Source organism: Callithrix jacchus, chromosome 8, assembly GCF_049354715.1.
Source record: "Callithrix jacchus isolate 240 chromosome 8, calJac240_pri, whole genome shotgun sequence".
Classification (NCBI taxonomy): domain Eukaryota; kingdom Metazoa; phylum Chordata; class Mammalia; order Primates; family Cebidae; genus Callithrix; species Callithrix jacchus.
In genome coordinates this window covers 65,010,374-65,031,638 of record NC_133509.1, presented here as the reverse complement: position 1 = coordinate 65,031,638, position 21,265 = coordinate 65,010,374, and the positions used below count along the sequence as shown (strand labels likewise).

The window sequence follows — 21,265 nt, the reverse complement described above, 5'->3', positions numbered from 1 at the left end:
GTTAATCTTAAATTTACTTGTAAATTCAAGGTGCCCAGAAAGACAAAGTAATCTGAAAAAAGACGTACAAAGTTGGAGGACTCATTTTCTCAATTTCAAAACTTGCTATCAAGCAAGAGAAATTAAGACTGTGTGGTACAGGCATAAGGACAGACATAGATATCAGTGCAATAGAACTAGAGGAGCAAGATTAAAAAAATCTCGAAAGCTAGCACACAAGAAATAACTAAGATCAGAACAGAACTCAAAGAGATAGAGACACAAAAAACCCTTCAAAAAATCAGTAAATTCAGGAGCTTGTTTTTGGAAAACATCAACAAAAAAGACAGACCGCTAGCCAGATTAATAAAAGAGCAAAGAGGGAAAAATCAAATAAAAAAATGATAAAGGGGGACATCACCACCGATTTCACAGAAATACAAACTACCATCAGAGATTACTATAAACAACTCTATGCACACAAACCAGTAAACCTGGAAGAAATGGATAAATTCCTGGATACTTGCACCCTCCCAAGCCCAAACCAGAAAGAAGTTGAAACCCTGAATAGACCAATAACAAGGGCTGAAGTTCAAAAAAAGCCTAGGTCCAGATGGGTTCACAGGAGAATTCTACCAGATGTACAAAGAGGAGCTAGTAGCACTCCTTCTGAAACTATTCCAAACAATACCAAAAGAGGGAATCCTTCCCAACTCATTTTATGAGACCAACATCATCCTGATACCAAAACCTGGCAGAGACTCAACAAGAAAAAGAAAATTTCAGGCCAATATCCATGTTGAACATCAATGCAAAAATCTTCAACAAAATACTGGCAAATCAATTCCAACAGTACATTAAAGAGCTTATCCACCATGATCACGTAGGCTTCATCCTGGGGATGCAAGGCTGGTCCAACATACTCAAGTCTATAAATGTAATCCACCACATAAACAGAACCAAAGACAAAAACCACATGATTATCTCAATTGATGCAGAGAAGGCCTTCAACAAAATTCAGCATCCCTTCATGCTAAAAACTCTCAATAAACTAGGTATCGATGAAACATATCTCAAAACAATAAAAGCTATTTAGGACAAACCTACAGCCAGTATCATACTGAATGGCAAAACCTGGAAGCATTCCCTTTGAAATCTGGCACTAGACAAGGATGCCCTCTCTCACCACTCCTATTCAATATAGTATTGGAAGTTCTAGCCAAAGCAATTAGGCAAGAAAAAGAAATAAAGGGGATTCAATTAGGAAAGGAGGAAGTCAAACTGTCTTTATTTGTAGATGACATGATTGCATATTTAGAAGACCCCATCGTCTCAGCCCAAAATCTCCTGAAACTGATAAGCAACTTCAGCAAAGTCTCAGGATACAAAATCAACGTGCAAAAATCACAAGCATTCCTAAACACCAATAAGAGACTAAAAGAGAGCCAAATCAAGAACAAACTTCCATTCACAATTGCTACAAAGACAATAAAACACCTAGGAATCAACTAACAAAGTATGTGAAGGGCCTGTTCAATGAGAACTACAAACCACTGCTCAAGGAAATAAGAGAGAACACAAACAGATGAAAAAACATTCCATGCTCATGGTTAGGAAGAATCAATATTGTGAAAATGGCCACATTGCCCTAAGTAATTTATAGATTCAATGCTATCCCCATCAAGCTACCTATGACCCTCTTCACAGAACTGGAAAAATTCACCTTAAACTTCATGTGGAACTGAAAGAGAGCCTGCATAGCCAAGACAATTCTAAGCAAAAAGAACAAAGCTGGAGGCATCACGCTACCTGACTTCAAACTATACTACAAGGCTAAAGTAATCAAAACAGCATGGTCTGGTATCAAAGCAGTGATATAGACCAATCGAACAGAACAGAAGCCTCGGAGGCAACGCCACACATCTAAAACCATCTGATCTTTGAGAAACCTGACAAAAACAAGCATCGGGGAAAGGATTCCCTGTTTAATAAATTGCGTTGGGAAAACTGGCTAGCCATGTGCAGAAAGCAGAAACTCGACCCCTTCCTGACACCTTATACTAAAATTAACTCCAGATGGATTAAAAGACTTAAACATAAGACCTAAAACCATAAAATCCCTAGAAGAAAATCTAGGCAAAACCATTCAGGACACAGGCATAGGCAAGGACTTCATGACTAAAATACCAAAAGCTTTGGCAACAAAAGCCAAAATAGACAAATGGGATCTAATTAAACTCCAGAGCTTCTGTACAGCAAAAGAAACAATCATTCGAGTCAACTGGCAACCAACACAATGGGAAAAAATTTTTGCAATCTACCAATCTGATGAAGGGCTAATATCCAGAATCTACAAAGAACTGAAAGAGATTTACAGAAAAAAACAAACAAACCCATCCAAAAGTGGGTGAAGGATATGAACAGACACTTTTCAAAAGAAGACATTTATGAGGCCAACAAACATGAAAAAATGCTCATCATTACTGGTTATTAGAGAAATGCAAATGAAAACTACATTGAGATACCATCTCACACCAGTTAGAATGGCGATCATTAAAAAATCTGGAGACAACAGATGCTGGAGAGGATGTGGAGAAAGAGGAACACTTTTACACTGTTGGTAGGAGTGCAAATTAGTTCAACCACTGTGGAAGACAGCGTGGCGATTTCTCAAAATTCAGGAGTCCAGAAAGTAAGAACCCATCTTACCTGGCACATTCTGTCAATATTTTCTTCAGTTGGCATTACAAAGTATACTGCAGGAACATCTGGAATAGGATCTCGATCAGAGTGCAAAAGCCTGGAAGACATAAGGAATTAAAACTTATTTTTTCTTGGTCACTTATCTAAAAAGATAGTTTAAAACAATATTTCTCAATATAGGAGTTCACTAGCTTAAGAACAGTAACCAGTGTTCTAAAAGTTCTTGTTGCAATTAACCGGTGAGTTAACCTAGCTTTCTCCCATGTCAGTGTTGATATTATTTATTAGTATTAATAAGACCCTAATTTCTTGTTAGACTTCATTTGTTCTATTCTGCTCACACTTTTAGTACCACTTATGGTCAGACATTCTTTTCTACCAACACTCTCCTTGAATGTGAACTAAAACATATTCAAAATCAACCCTCTTCCCACTTTTCACAGAAATATGGTGGTGGTCAGAAGGGAAGAGTGAGTATGAGGAAAGTGTGGCTCTCTGAGGGCAAAATTAGAAAGCTGGGGATGCAATGAAAAAAATTTTAGAAGCATTTCTTTAGAATCTATAAAAAAATTTAACATGAAATCAAATATATGTTTAAAATAAAAGGTATATAAATGTCTCCTTAAAACTTAAAGACAATCTATTTTTGCCTATTTATTGTTTCATAAGAGAATGTAAGTAAGCATCTTACAGATTAAGTCGCTTGACAGTTTTCTCCTTTTACGATTTAGGAACAATTTCCACGCAAATAACCCAACATCAAACCACACTTAACATGAGGAATATTCGACTCTCTCTAGTCATTCTTCAGTGATCAAGGAGAGAGAGGCAAGAGGCACATGCTGCCAGTGGGCCTGTATTTAATAACTGCTGTAACTGACACGAAGAAGGATAATGTGATGGCTGCAATAGGTTGTTTCTTTTTTACACAGCTTGTCCAACTGCCTAATGGGCTACAACCACCATTTCATATTCTGGAAACTTGAAATTACTTTTTCCTACAAATTAGGCTCAGCTTGCAGAGTATAAAGTAATGATACAGTATTCTCCAGCAAATAGAGGAGAATGGTTGAAGGCAAAGTACACAAGAGTTCACCATGGTAACTGTAATATTTCCATGCTCTGGTGGCAAAGTAGCAAGTTAGGCAGAGATTAGTAGACTCTCACACTGGTGGACTATCCTGTCATCCCTTAATGAAGTACTGAGTTAGGTCTCACTTCTGTTAGTTACTGTTACTGAGCCACTACAGTTCAGTAGACAAACAGCACAGAATTAGAGGTCAAGCAATGTGTCCATGGCTCAGTTATTAACTGGTTGTACAAATGTGAGGCATTCACTTAAGCGTTCTAAACTTTACTTTCTCCATTAGTAAATAAAAAAGTTAAACACTTGTTATAGGGACAGTGGCACCCAATGCTTATTAATAAACCACAATTTCCAAGGATGGCATCAAGTTAAACTTTACTTCAGTTCATAAGAATTAACACATTATCAAAGCAAATCTGCTTATTTCAGTCTGACATAAAAATGAAAGGAAAAACTCATCGAATATCGTATTTCATGAAACTCAAGGTGGTTATAATTTTAAAATATATTTAATTACTACTGAGAAATAAAAACACTGCCAGTTATGATATATCATCAGTGATAAGACAGGTCCTAATTTCAGAAATACAAAAAAGGCCATTTGGAATTGACACAATCGTCTACTTATTTTAATAAACACTAATTATACAACTGAAGAATCTGAGTTCATCAAACCAGATTCTGGTAAGTTACTTACTGAAAATCTAAAACCATATTCCCAATAAGAGTACATTTCAATTCAATATATGATAATATCATAAAAATTGGTTATAACATCATAAATAGAACAAAACGCAAATAAGTTAGAACACCATAAAATTGGACTCTTTTAGAATACGGAAGTATTAGTATCCATCCATGAACATAGTCCTTCTCCAAATGTCTTTTTTTTTGAGACAGAATCTGGCTCTGTTTCCCAGGCTGGAGTGCAGTGCCATGATCTCGGCTCACTACAACCTCTGCCTCCTGGGTTCAAGCAATTTACCTGCCTCAGCCTCCCAGGTAGCTGGGATTATAGGCGGGTACACCACCATGCCTGGCTAATTTTTAGTAGACACGGGGTTTCACCATGTTGACCAGGCTGGTCTCAAACTCCTGACCTCAAGTGATCCACACATCCCAGCCTCCAAAAGTGCTGGGATTACAGGTATGAGCCACCACGCCTGGCCTCTTCTTCAAATGTTCCACTAAGCAAGTCCATAAAGTACGGCAATTTGATTTTTATTAAACATATCAGAAGCAATATAATCAAATAAACTTAACAGTTAAGACAACATAGATAGCCAACTCTGGTGATTAACAGTCATTACTTCATAGTCACTTAAATTTTTCATATTAATGATTAATAAGATATTCCTTTTTTAAAAAAAAGTATAGACAGTCCCTGACTTACAATGGTTCAACTTAGGATTTTTTGACTTTATGATGGTGTAAAAGCAGTACATATTCAGTAGATATCATACCTCAAGCACCTATGCAAACATTCTGTTTTCAACTCTCGGCATTGTAGTCAATAAACTGCATGAGATGTTCAACTGTTTATTATAAAAGAGGCTCTGTGTTAGATGACTTTGCCCAACTGTAGGTGAATGTAAGTAAGTGTTCAGAGCATGCTGAAGGTAGGAGAGGCTAAGCTATGATGTTTGGTAAGTTAGGTGTATTAAATGCATTTTTTGACTTACAAAATTTTCAACTTATGATGAGTTGATAGGTATGTAACCCCACCACTGTAGGTCAAGAAGAATCTGTGTATTTAAATTAAAGGAACAAAACACTTTTAGAGCTGGAAGAGACCTTAAGACTACCAGTTCTATTCTTTTACACAGAAGGTAAACCAAGTCTGTAGGAAAAGCCACAAGGGAGAAAATTTAAATTCTGAAATTTAAATTTGAGGATTTTTTTAAAATCTCAGAAATAAAGAATTGAATAAAAGAAAATATGAGGAAAAATGTTCAACACTATATCAACACTGTAACCTCACACTATTTTTCTCTATAAATGTTCTTTAATAATTTGATTTCAGGGTGGCCAAAAAAATCTTTAATAATGTTATTTGAAAATGAATTCCACTATTAGAAATATGTAAAAACTCACAGATGCAGAGTGATTCCCATGTCTCTTAGCTCCTTCACAGATAGCAGAGGAGAGATTATATCTTGGCCAAATCTGTCATAAATGAGTACCTATTAAAAAACCATGTGTCATCATTATCAGTGAATAATAGTGAACCTATATTAAGACAGTGTTGAAGTAAATTTTATTTTAATAAAGCATATATACAGAATTATTACCCTTGCCTCAGTTTAATATTTTCCATCATTATTCACCCAAATGTCCATCCAGGCAGTAATACATTCTTAAAGCATTACTACTCAGGATAAAATAAATAAATAACTATATAAATTTCTTCTTATAAAATTCTTTATCTAGGTTTAAAAACATAGAGACTATAAAATCCTTATCTTAAGCTATAATAAACAATTTTGAACTGAAAGCAAATTCATATTCACACTCTTACTTTTTTTCCAGTTCACATATATCTTTCCTAAAAACAGAGATGTAAAAGTTAGCCACTTTCAAAACTAATATGTAACAAGTTCCATGACTATAATTGAAAGTTTTGTAATTTAAGCATCTCAGGTTAAAAAGATACTCATTAAAAAAAATTAAGTCTCTGGCCAGGCATGGTGGGTCACGCCTATAATCCAAGCACTTTGGGAAGCCAAGGTGAGCGGATCCACAAGGTCAAGAAATTGAGACCATCTTGGCCAACATGGTGAAACCCCATCTCACTAAAAAAATACAAAAATTAGCTGGGCGTGGTTGGGCGCCTATAGTCCCAGCTATTCGGGAGGCTGAGGCAGGAGAATCACTTGAACCTGGGAGGCAGAGGTTGCAGTGAGCTGAGATCATGCCATTGCACTCCAGCCTAGAGACAGAGTGAGATTCCATCTCATTAAAAAAAAAAAAAATTAAGTCCCTAAAGAGTATTTGATAGCCTTATTCTATCAAATGTACTTCCTCACATTCTCAAAGTATTAAAACTTTGAGTTTGAGGAGTGGTAAGAACTCCAACTAGGCTTTTAAACTCAAAATTAGTTTCACAGTTAAGGCAAGTAAAAGAGATGCTCAACTGGTAAGGGTTTTTCGGAACTACCTCCATTAACTCTTTATGGAGTAAGAAATTGCTGATGAGAGAATGAAATATGCTGTTATGAAAACATGTTTTTCTTGAATGCCAGGCTTTCCTTTAGAGAGGCTAAAAATCTTTCTGCTTTAGTTATAAAAGGTTGATGTTGCATCTTTTAAAAATCTTCCCTCTTTTAATCTCAATACATGTGTATTATTAATTTTATGATATAAAAAGTCTATGCGTAGGAAAAGTATTTGACAAAAATTTGTACCCAAGAAATTCTCAAACTATTTCAATCAAATCCCAATGTTGGCCTTAGAAACAAACAAGTATAGTTTATATAAGAGGCAACAGGAGGCCGGGCGCAGTGGCTCAAACCTGTAATCCCAGCACTTTGGGAGGCCGAGGCGGGTGGATCACCAGGTCAAGAGATCGAGACCACCATCCTGGTCAACACGGTGAAAACCCCGTCTCTACTAAAAAAATACAAAAAATTAGCTGGGCATGGTGGCGCGTGCCTGTAATCCCAGCTACTCAGGAGGCTAAGGCAGGAGAATTGCCTGAACCCAGGAGGCGGAGGTTGCAGTGAGCCGAGATCGCACCATTGCACTCCAGCCTGGGCAACAAGAGTGAAACTCCGTCTCAAAAATTAAAAAAAAAAAAAAAAAAAAAAGATGCAACAGGAAGATGCTCACAAAAGAACAGAAAGGGGAAAACCAGGGACACTCTGGAGTTTAAACTATGAATTCAATCCAGACAACTTTAACTACTTTTAGAGTTAACCCAAAGGACTTACTAAGACTGAACAGAGTTTTCAAAACACCCTAAATTCTAAACAAGTTGATTTGTTCTTAATTTTTAGCGAGAGAAATATAAAGTAACTGTGAACTAGTGAGTTTAAACCTAATCAACTGTATTATAATATCTGAAGAAAGAGATGGAATCTGCATAAAGTTTAAAATGAAGAAGCCTAAATATAGGAATTTTTAAAGGCTCTCCAGTATTTCTCAGAGGACAAGATTGTAGATTGCCTTCTGGTTCAATTAACAGTTTTATATCTCATAAATTAATAAACTGGTGTTACAGTTTACAGATAATACCCTCATGAGATTTTAAAAATAATCTAGGCCCTCTGAATCTGACTAACCCCGAGTAAGCTTATAAAATCCAAAGTCTGGACTTGAAAAGCTAAGGAACAAAACATCAACCAGGGTAAAGACCTATCAGTGATATAATACCCAAGAGATCAACTGGACTCCCTAGATGAAAATCACTATTTTATCACCAGTCTCACTCCACAGAATGTTTGTCAAAAAGATTCATAGTAAGACATCATGTTAAATAAAAAGAAAACATTCATAATAATTAATAGGTGTTACTTCTTCCATATTACAATAATTTCCCTCTAATTACCACCAATGAGGGCTGAGAAAAACAGAAATCAGTTCCCGTTAAGATAAATTCTTACCTTCCATACTGGTTCGCCTGTGCTGTTTTTAACATGAGGCACATTGAAATTCAACATACGCTTCAAAGCCACTGAAAATAAAAAGTTTTATCAAATATTGTCATTGTTTTTTAGGATTTTATTTTCCCTCCATCATTTATTATTTACTACCCCAAAATAAAATACATTAATCAACTTTAGTAAAACTGATCAAGCAAATGACTGTATGTAGAACTAGGGGTCAGATCCTGTAAGACTATTCCATCGACAGCTAACTGGCATGTATTTGGGAGATTTCCCAAAATACAATAAGCATCTGTCCCAAGATGAAATTGTGGGAAATGTTCAGGAAGAAACTGCAATAGCCTCAACATATTGAGGCTGTTGTCTGTTTATTGTCGGGCTGAAAGCATAGATCAGGATCAATCCTTTTTTTTTTTTTTTTTTTTTTTTTAAGTTGGAGGGGTCCAGTGAGAAGAATTAGTCTTTCTAAAAACAAAATTATCCATGGCATATTCAACTGGTTCATATACAAAACCTTCACACAGCAGATCTGTCTATAGTCATGTAAGAGCATATTTTACAACCAATTTATCCTATCAGATTCACTGAAAAGTTGCTTAAAATTCTCTGTCCCTTCGGAAAACAGACTTTCCCATAGAGTAGATAACTGATAACTCCAGATAAGCAAATACACAACATCAAAAACCACAGTTATGCTGTTACAGTATTTTGTGGTTTTTATTGCTCATCTGTAACAATGTTATAGAAAATGAAAATCCCTTAAAATACTTCTTTGTGAAACCGAGATGGCCAAATATTCAAGAGTTATACTCTCTTAATTTTTATAAAATTGGCAGTCTTAAAACCCACCTGGTTATTAAAAACATTAAGTAATATAGAATAACCTATACTCCAAACTCCTATGAGAGAACTATATAATACTAAAATCCCCTGAATATCAACTTATAGCCTAATAATTCACTTACAAGAAAAGCTTCTATAAAATGCTTGTTTGCTAATGTAGGTCTAATGCTGTTAAAACCACCATCACTGAAGAGATTGTACTTTAGTGATACATTTGCATACTTATAGGTGTGTACATACTGTTGTGCCGAAATGGTACCATGTTTGAGAGGCCTAAGAGACCCAGAGCCAGGAAACGAGACAGGGGATTTTACTGGGGGCAATATATAGGGGAGAGAGTCCAGTGATAGTGGGCTGGACAGGAGAAGTGTATGCTTAGTAGCGATGTGCTGGGCTGGAGAAGCACAAACGTGTGCAAAAAGAGGTTTATATGGAAAAATGTGGTTTACACGGCATTTTCACTTAACAGTTCCCTAATAACCTCCACCTGGCAACCTTCATTCAACCCAAAACTCGGGGCCTTGATTCACTGCCTGTTTCACTGGATGGGCTGGGGGCTCCGATGTTCCTCATAGACAAGGAATAAATCTCCAGGTGGGCTATTCTCTGATTCCCTAGCTTGTAACACATATCCAGGTGGGTATGCAATACAGGGTCAGTCTCAGGACATGCTTAAGTTATTGCTATCAGGTGTGTTTACCACACACCTACAGGTATAATTTTTGGTAAAATGTTGTTACCTAATGTCCAGCCAATAATACACATTACCAATAATACCTACTTCAGAGGTCCACAGGTGTTATATTAAATAAAATGTATTTTATTTATTTATATTACAATATCAAATATATTTAATATAATCTAAACAAAAAAACAGTTTAATACTTAAAACTGAAATAACACAGGAGGCATGGAAGGGGTTCCAGGATTAACTTTCCCACTGTGCATTTGCAGAGCTCTTCCTCCCACCTCCAGGCAATAAAGAAATAACACCCTAGTACTGATGCCCAAGAGGGAGGAAACCCTGTTTCTAGGAACAGCTGTTCACACTCTTGATGCCTGATAACTTGGAAGAATGAAAGCCTGGGCTGCCATGTGAGCCTCAGGTGTTTAGTATACTGCATTTAGGCCTTAGCTAACTGAAAGGGGCCAGTAGCAGCAAACAAAATAATCCTACATTTCGCTTTCTCAGCCCAATCTGAGATTTTCTCCAACTTTGAGCCTTGGCTAACTTCTTAAAAAGTATATTGATGCAGTGAATTTGTTAACGAAGTGCATTGCCTGGGTTCAGAGTTTACAAGAACATGATTTTACTTTTATCAGAGTTTACCCAAGGCTTAAACCATGACTTTTAGCTGAAATGTCAAACCATTTGCCTTATTGGCTCTAAACATACTACAGGTTGAGCATCCCAACCCTTAATATCTCTAACCTGAAATGCTCCAAAAGCAAAAATGTTTAAGCTGGTGCTTGGATTGGAATAATGCAAATATTCCAAAATCCAAAACACTCCTGGTCCTAAGCATTTTGGATAAGGAATACTCAACCTGTACCCATATTTCTAGACTTGGTTAAAGTAGTTACACTTTTACCTGGAATGTTTTCTTCACTCATGCACTGAACAAATACTGTATATTACGCTTACTATTCATTCATTCAACACGTTTAGTGATTGCTCACCATAGGCACTGTAGTTATTGGGGATCTAGCAACTGAACAAAACGTGAATAAAATTACCTGTTCTCACGTAGCTTTCATTCTAACTGCGGAATAAAGAAAGAAAAAGTAAAACATACGGTATGTAGATGATGATAAGTGCTATGAAGAAAGGTAAGACTGGGAAAGGGGAAGACGGAGTTGGGGTATTAAACAGGGTAATCAAGGAAGGTCTCCTGAGAAGGTAACATTCGAGTAAAGAGCTAAAGGAAGTGAGGGAGCAAGCCATGGAGATTATCTCTGTAGCAGTATTCCAGAAAGAAGAAACAAATACAAAGGCTTGAAGGTGGGAACATTCCTGGTGGGTTCAAGGAAAGCGAAAGGTAATAGGGAGTGAGGTCCAAATATGTGGGAACCAGATTGTATAAGGCCTTGAAGAAGGCTGTAAGACCACTTTGGTTTTTATCATGGTTGAAATGGGAAGATGATAGATTTTGAGCAAACATATGGCATGATCAGTTTGTGGAAAATAATTAAGGAAACAGGACTGGAAAGCAAGAAGACCAAATAGGTTACTGCAGAAATTCACAGTGGATAGGACCCAGGAATAGCAATGACAACAGTCAGATCCTGGATATATTTTCAGAGTAGAACTGACAAGATTTACTGGAAGATCTGACATGAGCAATATGAAAGAGACAAGTCAAGAAAACTTCAAGGTTTTTGACCTGAACAACTATAAGGATGGAATTGCCATTCATTGATATGGAGTAGACTGAGTTCAGATGGGAGGGCCAGACTAGAGATATAAACTTGGGAATCACCAACATACAGATAATACTGAAAGCTAAGGAGCTAGATGCTAACAGTACTGGGATCTTGCAATGGGTGGCGGGGGCAGAGAAGATGAGCAAAAACCTATAATGAGGAGGCATTTAATGAAGAACAACAGTAACACAAAGCAGGAAGCAACTGTTTACACCTGTTGAACTGAAGGTATGGATAGAGAAGGCAGTGAACCAGGAAGAAAGGAGATGGCTTGTGGGATGACCTTCAAAAGATCAATAAAGATTCTTCGGGCAGTCAAAGCAAGAAACAGACATGTTAGTTTACCTCTATCATACTTTCCTCACCTGTAAAATGGAGATAATACATAATCACCTAAAACAATGCCTAAAAATAGTAAATGCTCAATAAATACCAACTATTATCTCATCCACCCAAATATTCTGGTATCTAGAATATTTGAGGATTGTGAGTTACTTTCCAAAACATTCTCAATATGAATGAGGAAAATAGCTAATTCTGCATTATAATACATATACAAGGATTTACCTTCCTCTGAAAATGAGACAGAATTCAATGACAGTAAAAATTTGATTAAAAAAAACAGATCTAGCACAATTTATCTAATTATTCTGTAAAATATTATGTTTATTTCTGCAGAAATACAAATTATCAGATTTAAATGATCTACAAAGTTTCTGCATACAAGTTTACTGCCATGCAAATTTATTTTTCAGAAAGCTCCCTTATATTAGTACAATTTCACTGACATGTTATTTTAACATGTAGTATAGTCATAAGAATCACAGTGTTAAGACACATGGAGCACATGGAGCTTCTATTTGCTTACACCGATAAAGTGAATGGCAGGTATTCCCCGAATCTTATTTGAACTTCCCTATATTTAGTTATGCCTGACTTCGCCGGATAGGTTATACTAAATTATCTACTGGGAAAAGCAGAACGCAACTCAATATTCTTTGTATCATTACTAGGTTGAAGTCTATCATTTTTTCTGTAAATGCCAAAGGAAGGAATCAAGTATAGCCCAAATCCTTTCTATACGTCATAGGAATTATAGTTATTTTCCTATTCATATTTCTATCATAAGAGCATAATTTCAGGAAACAGAATTCCAAGTATGCACATTCTTGATGCCTTATTTCTATCAGCTTCTCAATAAATGGCTTGAAAACTTTCAAGACAATTAGTTAACAAGCATAAACCTTTAGTTTGTAGCTAACAGGTATGAACCAAGTTGTCATGAGTTTTCAAATAAGGCAAAACTAATTTCTAAGATGGAAACCCCTCCCAAACTCACGAGAATATGTTCCTTTTTACATTTCTCTGCCTAAATGGAAGCTATATAAACACGCTCTATTGAAGACAAATTATTTTGAAACAATAATCTGTCAAACAATTAAAATGAGAAAGCTATTTATTAATTTGTTTTGCCATTCTTCCATTCCTTCCAGCAAGCTGAAGGAGGAAATCTTTATCACCGGGCATTTTTCTGCAGTACCCTCAAAAGATTGTTCCAAAGTAAAGTGGCGCAAAGCAAGCCGCTGTGAAAATACCTAAAATCTGTAATTGTGGTGGAGGTGCCAGAAAATGGGAGTTCTCTCAAAAATCAAAACTAAAACTGAACCACGCACAGAAACCAACGCGGAGACCTTATAGGTGGCAAAATAGAGAAGAAGGTATCAACTGCTAGATCTTGTGATGGCCTTCGGATGCCCACCAGGAAAAAGAAAAAAGCAGGCCGTATCCACCGCACACCGCTGAAGCTCCTTTTCCTGCACCACAGGAGGAACCGAGTCCTCAAGCTAATGGCATCTTCTCCCCAAAAATTCAAAGGGGAGGAGCTTTTGATGTTCTAGGGACTGGACTGAACTCTGAGAGATCGGTCTCTGAGCTGCACGCACCACGACCGAGTGAGGGCGACAAGCAGAAAAGGATATCTTCGTGGCAGTCACGAAGCTTCAAGGGGAAGAGAATAATTCAGTACCTGTCTGCCTTTCCCGAATACTGGCTAAGGCCGCTGAGGCCGCCGCCGCCACCGCCGCCGTCGCCATCTTGGCTCCCACGAGCCACTGCCCGGCAAGCTTGCGGAGCCGGGGGATGACGTGGCTGCCCTTATCGCCCCGGAAGCAAAGCGCGGAGAGGCGGGGCCAAAGGAGGTGCCTGTGGGCCAGACCCCACCTCCTCCAGGAAGACCCTCGCTCTCGGTAGAACTGGGAGACCCAGTGTAGGTTAATGCCTTGGTAGCCCGTAATATTAGCAGAAGACTAAGAATTTTTATCCTATCAAATCAAGCCACATTTTCTCAAATCGTAGCTACATTAAACTGAGCTCTGAGCACTTAAGGGGTGATAATACTCCAGGAGATGAGGACCACAGGACTGAAGTAAATGAAAACTCCCGAAACACAGGCAACATGTCAGTCTTAGCTCTCGTTTCTCAGTGCAGCAGGAGTGCTCCATTTGCTTTTCCGGAGAAACGGAGCATTACTCTAATCTGGCATATTTCTCAATCGCATCTCTTTTTTTTTGAGACAGAGTGCTCTTGTTACCCAGGCTGGAGTGCGATGGCGCGATCTCGGCTCACCGCAACCTCCGCCTCCTGGGTTCAGGCAATTCTCCTGCCTCAGCCTCCCGAGTAGCTGGGACTACAGGCGCGCGCCACCATGCCCAGCTAATTTTTGTATTTTTAGTAGAGACGGGGTTTCACCATAATCGCATCTCTTAAAATAAAATGGCATAGCTTTATGGTGGCGTTCTGCTGGCATGGACACGGGACGCAGGGAAGTACAAAATGAGCAATTAGCAGTTTTCCTCTTTCCCGTGGAAAATCACAAAACATTACCGTGGGAGGGAAGTCAGGCTGTAGTGGGGGGTGTGCTGCCAAGGCTGGAATGCGCAATCAGGACTCACTGCAGCCTCAGATTCCGAGGCTCCAACAATCCTCCTGCTTCAGCCTCCCAAGTAGCCAGAAACTGCAGGGGCACATCATCAGGCCAGGCTTATGTGCTGGTTTTTTGTTGTTTTGAGGCAGTGTCTCATTCTGTCGCTCAGGCTTAAGTGCGGTGGCAGAATCTTGGTTCACTGTAGCCTCGACCTACAGAATTGAGAAGATCCTCCCAAGGTATCCTTCCACATCAGCGTCCCCAGTAGTTGGGACTACAGGCAGGGGCCACCACGCCTGGCCAAATTTTTCATTTTTTGTAGCGTTTCACCATGTTGGCCTGGCTGGTCTTGTGCTGGCGGCTTAATGTACACTTGAAGCCACGTGATGGCAAAATGTATGGGATAGATGATTTCTAACTTAATCCATACATTTTACTGTATGTTAAGAATGGATACACAATGACAGCTGATTTCCCATATGGTTTCAATAGTTCATTGATGACACTTCATTATGAAGTTGCATCAAATTCTGAAATGAAATCAGACTGCCTCAAAAACTTTCCAAAATTACATAAATGAAGTTAGCCAAACGATTATTTAAGATTGTTTTATAGTGTAAAACATTGGCTTTTTTCATTAATAAAAACTTTTTGTGTCATTTAAAATAGGTTATCTTTAATGCTATTAGGAAGTGTCCTAGCATTGAACCTACAGCCTTTAAGAATTATGTAATTCAGTGGCTCACGCCTGTAATACCAGCACTTTGGGAGGTGGAGGGAGGCAGATCACCTGAGGTCAGGAGTTCAAGACCATGGTGAAACTTAAGTCTACTAAATAATCAAAATGAACCAAGCATGGTGGTGGGCTCCTGTAATCCCAGCTACTGGGGAGGCTAAGGCAGGGAGAACTTGGGACCCGGGAGCTGGAGGTTGCAGTGAGCTGAGACTGCGCCACTGCACTCCAGCCTGGGTGACAGATCAAGATTCTGTCTAAAAAAAAATTACGTAATCTCTCATTTTTATAGCTAACTGGCCTATCATTAAGAAATGAACTGGAATAAATACTTTTGTTTCTCCAGTACTGTTACTAATATTTTGAAGGCATCAATGATCCAGGTGTGTTCCAACTAAACAGAAATTAGTTTCTGCTCTATGGGAAAGTTCTACTGCATTATATAGTCTCCATGAAATGTAAGTATCTGAGAACCCAATTTAGCTCATTTGGGTACTTCCAGTTTCAAATGCAAATCCATCATTGAACCACTTCAGTTCCATCACAGATTCCCTCTCAAGACTGCAAGTCATATTAAAACCACTTAAGACAATTTTAAAATTGATGTATACTACATGCATATGAAATAAACTCCTGACCTAGTGCATAGAGTGTGGGCAGTAAATTTGTAGAAAAATATACCCCACAGAAGAACAGTAACCCTAGACAAATAGCCCTTGTAAGGCTAAGACTAAGGTATTTTTGTTTTATTAGAATCAGAAAGACTGAAAATAATCTATATCTACAGATTGTTCATTAACCTAATTTAGTATAGCCATTTATCTGACTCCAGATTTTCAGCTTAAATAATTTATTCTGGCAAGCTATTTACATTAGGGGATAGTTTTAACACAAATTCCCTCATTTCTATAGGTTCCTCGGTGTTAGACAATAACTGCTTGCTAACAAGATCTCTCAAATGTGGAGTAAAGGTATCTTGTATCTTTCAGTTTCGTCAGAATCTTAATCTTGTTAAACCCCAACAAATAACTTAGTTTATTCAGGCAGTTTATATTTAGTGGCATAAACACATTTATTTATTTCAAAAACTTTGTTATAAATTTCATGCTTTTTGGCTAATCTGGCAGTCTTTAAAAAGGGAGGAAAATAGGCTGATATATAAACTAACACCCAGCATAATACCTGGCATTCTGTAGGTACAGTGTAGGTATTGGGATATATTTAGAAATTAGAAAAGATAATGGTCAAAATCAGAACTTGAAAACTGAATCTCTGCAAGGCAATCCAAATTTTCCTAAACGACAATCTACATTCAAGTAATTAATTATTAAATGTGTTAAGTTTTGCATTGCCTTACTTGAAGCATGGAACTGTATTGAATTACTTGAACCATAAAAACTAGTTGAATAGCTTATTGTAAAAGTAACAATGCAGTACATGATAATCACTATATAAAATAATTACATGCTTATAATGTGATGATTTTGTTCTGATCATTTTCTTATAATGACTGGATGCTAAAGGCACAGTGACTGAAAAACAACTTACCTATTATACTCCCCTTGACTTAGTATTTAGCAGTGAATACAAAATAGCTTCCATAGAATTAGGGAAAAAATTTACAAATGCATAAAATACAAACCAAGGTAAATTCTCATGCTGGTAATCAAATAAAGGTTTTTTACTTAACCCAAACAAAAGAAGTCACTTTCTCAAATTATAGAAACTAAATATTACAAAGCATAAAATTGTAAATTTCTGGTGATATATTCTAAAGAATCTTTATCTTGAATAGAGAACTGTATAAAAGGTCTTAAAGTTTCCATATTGGAAACTGTTTAAAAACAATGAATATCAAAGTAACCCACCATTAACAGTAGATGCATTACAGGTCAATTTATAGTTTTCTTCAACAATGACAGCAAGAGAAAACAGCTTTAAAACATACAATGTTTAGGCAATTGAAATACTTAAGAAATATATATACATATTTATAAAGATTTATAGCATAATTCTTTTTTAAAATTTAATGTAAGAATTATGCACTGGTTATAAAATGAATAAGAAGAGAACAATTATAATACCAACCATATGACAAAATGACACTGCAAAAAGTAAATAACCTACAGGTTTCTCTGATGTTCCTTGACCATACAGATTAATCTAAAAATCATAATAATGGAACAACCTTCAAACTAGAAAACATTTTACAAAATAAATATTTATGCTTCACTTTTAAACACCAATAATCCTATATTATTTACACTATCTTATCATGAAGGCCCTGTCTACATATAAAATAAGTAAAATGAGAAATTGAAATACTGTTTTTAATTGTAGCTAAGTACACTGCCTCTCCACCTGCCACCGCCACCCCAACAAAGTGTGTATGTGTGACCTCCGAGTTTTAATTTCTACCCTCGGGGAAAGTAATTAAAACTACAAGCCAGAAAATAGCTTTAACTAGGTTTTTTGGTTTGTATTGATTTTTAAGTGTTATAAAAACTAGATAGATTAGGAAACAAAATATCTTTCTTATCAACATATTTGGAATAAAAACTGCATGGTGAGTTTGAGGTTTGTATTAGCTATTCAAACTCTTTGATAATTGATCCTTCAATTACTATTGATAATCCAAAAGAATTCAACCAAAGACAAAAAAATGCCTTGTTTAATGTTCTTAAGTATTTCCAGTTAAAGTAATACTTTAATTTGCTAGTTATGTTAGTGTGTAGATTGAAAAAGACATAATGGAACAAGAGAAGTACACTAGGGTTATTTAATTTTCCTTTGGTAATAGGATATGTATTTATCAAATCTCTTCTGTTATTTTTCTTAAAAAATATCGATAATTTAATATTTAAGGGTGAGAATATGACAACAGCTGACACCTGCTTTGTATATTAAGAAAAATGTGGTTAATTAAAACATTCCACTTCCCATAATGATTTACCTTTCATAATGATTTACTTTTGTGGAAACTGAGCCATTACCTCATTTATATTTGATAATAGATTAAAAACATCGGACATTTTTTTCCTATTTTTTCTTTTGTGGGAGTATAAATATGGGGATAAGACTATGGAATATATATCTTCACATTGTTAGTAGGTAATTTGTTACTTGTAGGTATTCTTTGTCTTTTAGCACCATTATCAAAGTTAAAAAATAAAGGAAACAGTATATAGAAGGATACACAGAAACACAGGACTTAGATCTTTGAGTGGTGACATTAGAATGGGTTTTTCATTTTGTCCTTTCTACTTTATTTATACATTGCTTATATAACAGATTATCATTCAAGAGCAATGAAGACCTTAGCATACAACCATCCTGATAATAAATAATGGTCAAATGGCCAAACTTACCAATCCTCAGAGATCATTTAAATACCTAAAATGATTATGGATCCAACATACAGAATACCAAACATAAGATAGAGAAAAACAACATCAAAAACTTCCCACTATCAAAGCCAAGGCTTTTAAAGGAGACACACCTTCTTAGGTATTTTCAACTATATGTTATCAACCCAAAAAGGGTTTAAACTCATGGAATGTCCATAGATTCCAGAAAATTTGTGCAATTCTGCTTTTTTTTTTTTTTGAGATGGGGTCTCGCTATATGGCCCAGGCTGGCTGAACACTGCTTGATTCTCAAGCCTCAGCCTCCCTTGTAACTAGGATTACAGGCACATACCACTGTGCCCAGCTTAATTCTGTTCTTCATATAATACTCCCCACTAGGCATAATTAACTGCAGTGTGGGTCATCTTAATATAAATCAGTAATTTTATAAATTTTAAACAACTAATTTGGTGCCATCCTAGAAAAGCATGCATAGTAAAACAAACCCCAGAATATATGTCTCTCATTTATATAACAAAATTTAACCAATTAGCTTTTCTACTTAATGCTTTAAAATAAAATGGGGGATAATTTGAAAATTGAATAAATCTGGAAAAATGGTGGCATTCTATATGTAATCCTAATTTACAAAAATAGTGAGTAAAGAAGTGTTTACTTTTATATACCATGCTACTATATCTAAGTAAAATCCATACAGCCATTTTGAGAGTATTTACAATGAGGTTTATGAAGTATGTATATCAAGAAAATGAGAAACTATCACGAATTTTGACTAGTATGCTTTAACAAAAAAAATTTTTTTAGCCTAAATGGCCATAAAATTCCTTTATGTTCATATCATAAATTTTAATAGGCCAAGAAGCTACCTAGTTTGTTCAAAGTGATGATGAAAAGGTTATTAAAAGAAGAGAGAGTCGCCAATAGCAGCTTTTAAAGAAGCTTCTCTTTGTTCAAGGAAACATTTTAATGTCAAATGTAATGAGAATTTTTTTCCTTTTCTAGTCTTAGAGTGTTTCTTATGGCGAAGTCCATATTTTCTTGAAACTCTTTATATGTATTGGTAATTGGTATTGCTAAACAGTTATTACACTTGTTTCCAACAGGAAAATCCATATGCAGGCATTCAATTGAAGGAGTGGGTTTAAATCCAGCTGGAGGAATGGAATTGCAACCAGTTGCAAAAATCAGAATGTCTTCCATTTTTGTTGTAGATTTGCCATCTGAAAAAATTTACCAATAAAAAAGAAAAAGAAAGTAAAGTAAATCCATGTTACATATTGCTATCATCATAGATACTTCTCCAAATAGACTTGGAATACTGAAGACTCCACATTTGTTTTGGGCAAACTAAATCACAAAGTCAGGTATAGTAACAGGCAAACATTACATTCAGTGATGAATCTCAAAGTAGAAGGACTAATACAATTACTTATTGTATATTTGACTATTTCTAGGTCATTACTATTTGTACACTAGTTCAATAAATTCAGACAGAAAAACTAAATTGGTAAAAAAACAAAAATCTTGGGAGGCCGAGGCGGGTGGATCACGAGGTCAACAGATTGAGACCATCTTGGTCAACATGGTGAAACCCCGTCTCTACTAAAATTACAAAAAATTAGCTGGGCATGGTGGTGCGTGCCTGTAATCCCAGCTGCTTGGGAGGCTGAGGCAGGAGAATTGCCTGAACCCAGGAGGCGGAGATTGCGGTGAGCCGAGATCGCGCCATTGCACTCCAGCCTGGGTAACAAGAGCGAAACTCCGTCTCAAAAAAAAAAAAAAAACAAAAATCTAGCTAAACAAAATTTCAACTATAAGTTAAATTCTTTTCAACTTTATTAAGCAGAATGAGTTTACACTGGTAATGCTCAATGATAATCATTGTTATAGCCCTAACCAATGGATGAAGAATAATTTAGTTTAACTCAAATTGAAAATGATGAAATAGATGATTAGGATTAAGACTGTTCTACGGTGTGACATTAATGTTTTCTAGAAAGAATGCCTTTCACCTGAACTTATATACAGAAAAAAATTTGCAAAACATAAATTTACTCTGTAACCTTCTCTTATCATTTTTAACTCAGTCATATAAATTTGCTTTGAAATAACTTTCATTTGCAAATACAGAGTTAGCATCTTAATAACAAATGGCAAAACTCACACACGAACCCCTAACAAATATGGCGAAACAAATATTTTGAGATTGTTTAAAATAAAATACACATATACCTTCAACAGCCTGTAAGTAACTGTTCCAAAATCCCAAAGCTTTTACATCAGGTAATGTATGTACTGTAAAAAGATCACCAAGGATTTTTGCAGAAAGACTTTCAGGTTTATGGCACAGGATACTATAAAATGCTTCTGGGTAAGCTTGAATTTTCTCCAAAACACCAAGGGTTTTCAGACCCTGCTTAAAACTTAAGAGAAGAAAAGTAATGAGGCAACATTCATACCTGTGTGTTTGGTATTATATTAGGGAATGAACATTTTCAGGTAATTTTATCTGGCATATTTTTCAAAATAGCTAATGATTTTCAAAAAACAACAAAAGAACCCCAAATGAGAAAATCCTATTTTCAGATAAGAGGAAAAAGA

The 21,265-nt window shown here is 36.3% G+C and overlaps 2 protein-coding genes and 1 long non-coding RNA gene across 26 annotated transcripts in view; 1 reads left to right on the top strand and 2 right to left on the bottom strand.

The window, feature by feature from the left end:
* SCFD1 (sec1 family domain containing 1) overlaps positions 1–13,753 on the bottom strand; it is a 110,321-nt gene extending 96,568 nt beyond the window's left edge. For 4 of the 16 annotated variants that reach the window (XM_009005888.5, XM_002753782.6, XM_009005890.5 and 1 more), the window contains exons 1-4: positions 13,667–13,753; positions 8,371–8,441; positions 5,864–5,952; positions 2,689–2,779 (exon numbers count right to left, since the gene is read on the bottom strand). In XM_009005888.5, the coding sequence (XP_009004136.1) occupies positions 2,689–2,779; positions 5,864–5,952; positions 8,371–8,441; positions 13,667–13,733 (318 nt within the window). In that variant the 5' untranslated portion in view covers positions 13,734–13,753. Of the gene's footprint in view, positions 1–2,688; positions 2,780–5,863; positions 5,953–8,370; positions 8,442–10,953; positions 10,980–13,666 lie in introns of all 16 variants that reach the window. The other 12 variants (XM_009005889.5, XM_078334643.1, XM_078334646.1 and 9 more) reach the window with 5 other exon arrangements.
* Positions 13,754–13,868: 115 nt separating this feature from the next.
* LOC118144909 (uncharacterized) lies at positions 13,869–16,268 on the top strand. Its single transcript, XR_004729803.3, has 3 exons — positions 13,869–13,906; positions 15,643–15,754; positions 16,209–16,268. It is a non-coding gene; the product is annotated as an uncharacterized LOC118144909 (long non-coding RNA).
* Positions 16,269–16,343: 75 nt separating this feature from the next.
* G2E3 (G2/M-phase specific E3 ubiquitin protein ligase) overlaps positions 16,344–21,265 on the bottom strand; it is a 57,519-nt gene continuing 52,597 nt past the window's right edge. For all 9 annotated transcript variants that reach the window (XM_035260259.3, XM_035260262.3, XM_078334641.1 and 6 more), the window contains 2 exons: positions 20,897–21,087; positions 16,344–19,884 (listed from right to left, as the gene is read on the bottom strand). In XM_035260259.3, the coding sequence (XP_035116150.1) occupies positions 19,634–19,884; positions 20,897–21,087 (442 nt within the window). In that variant the 3' untranslated portion in view covers positions 16,344–19,633. The remainder of the gene's footprint in view (positions 19,885–20,896; positions 21,088–21,265) is intronic.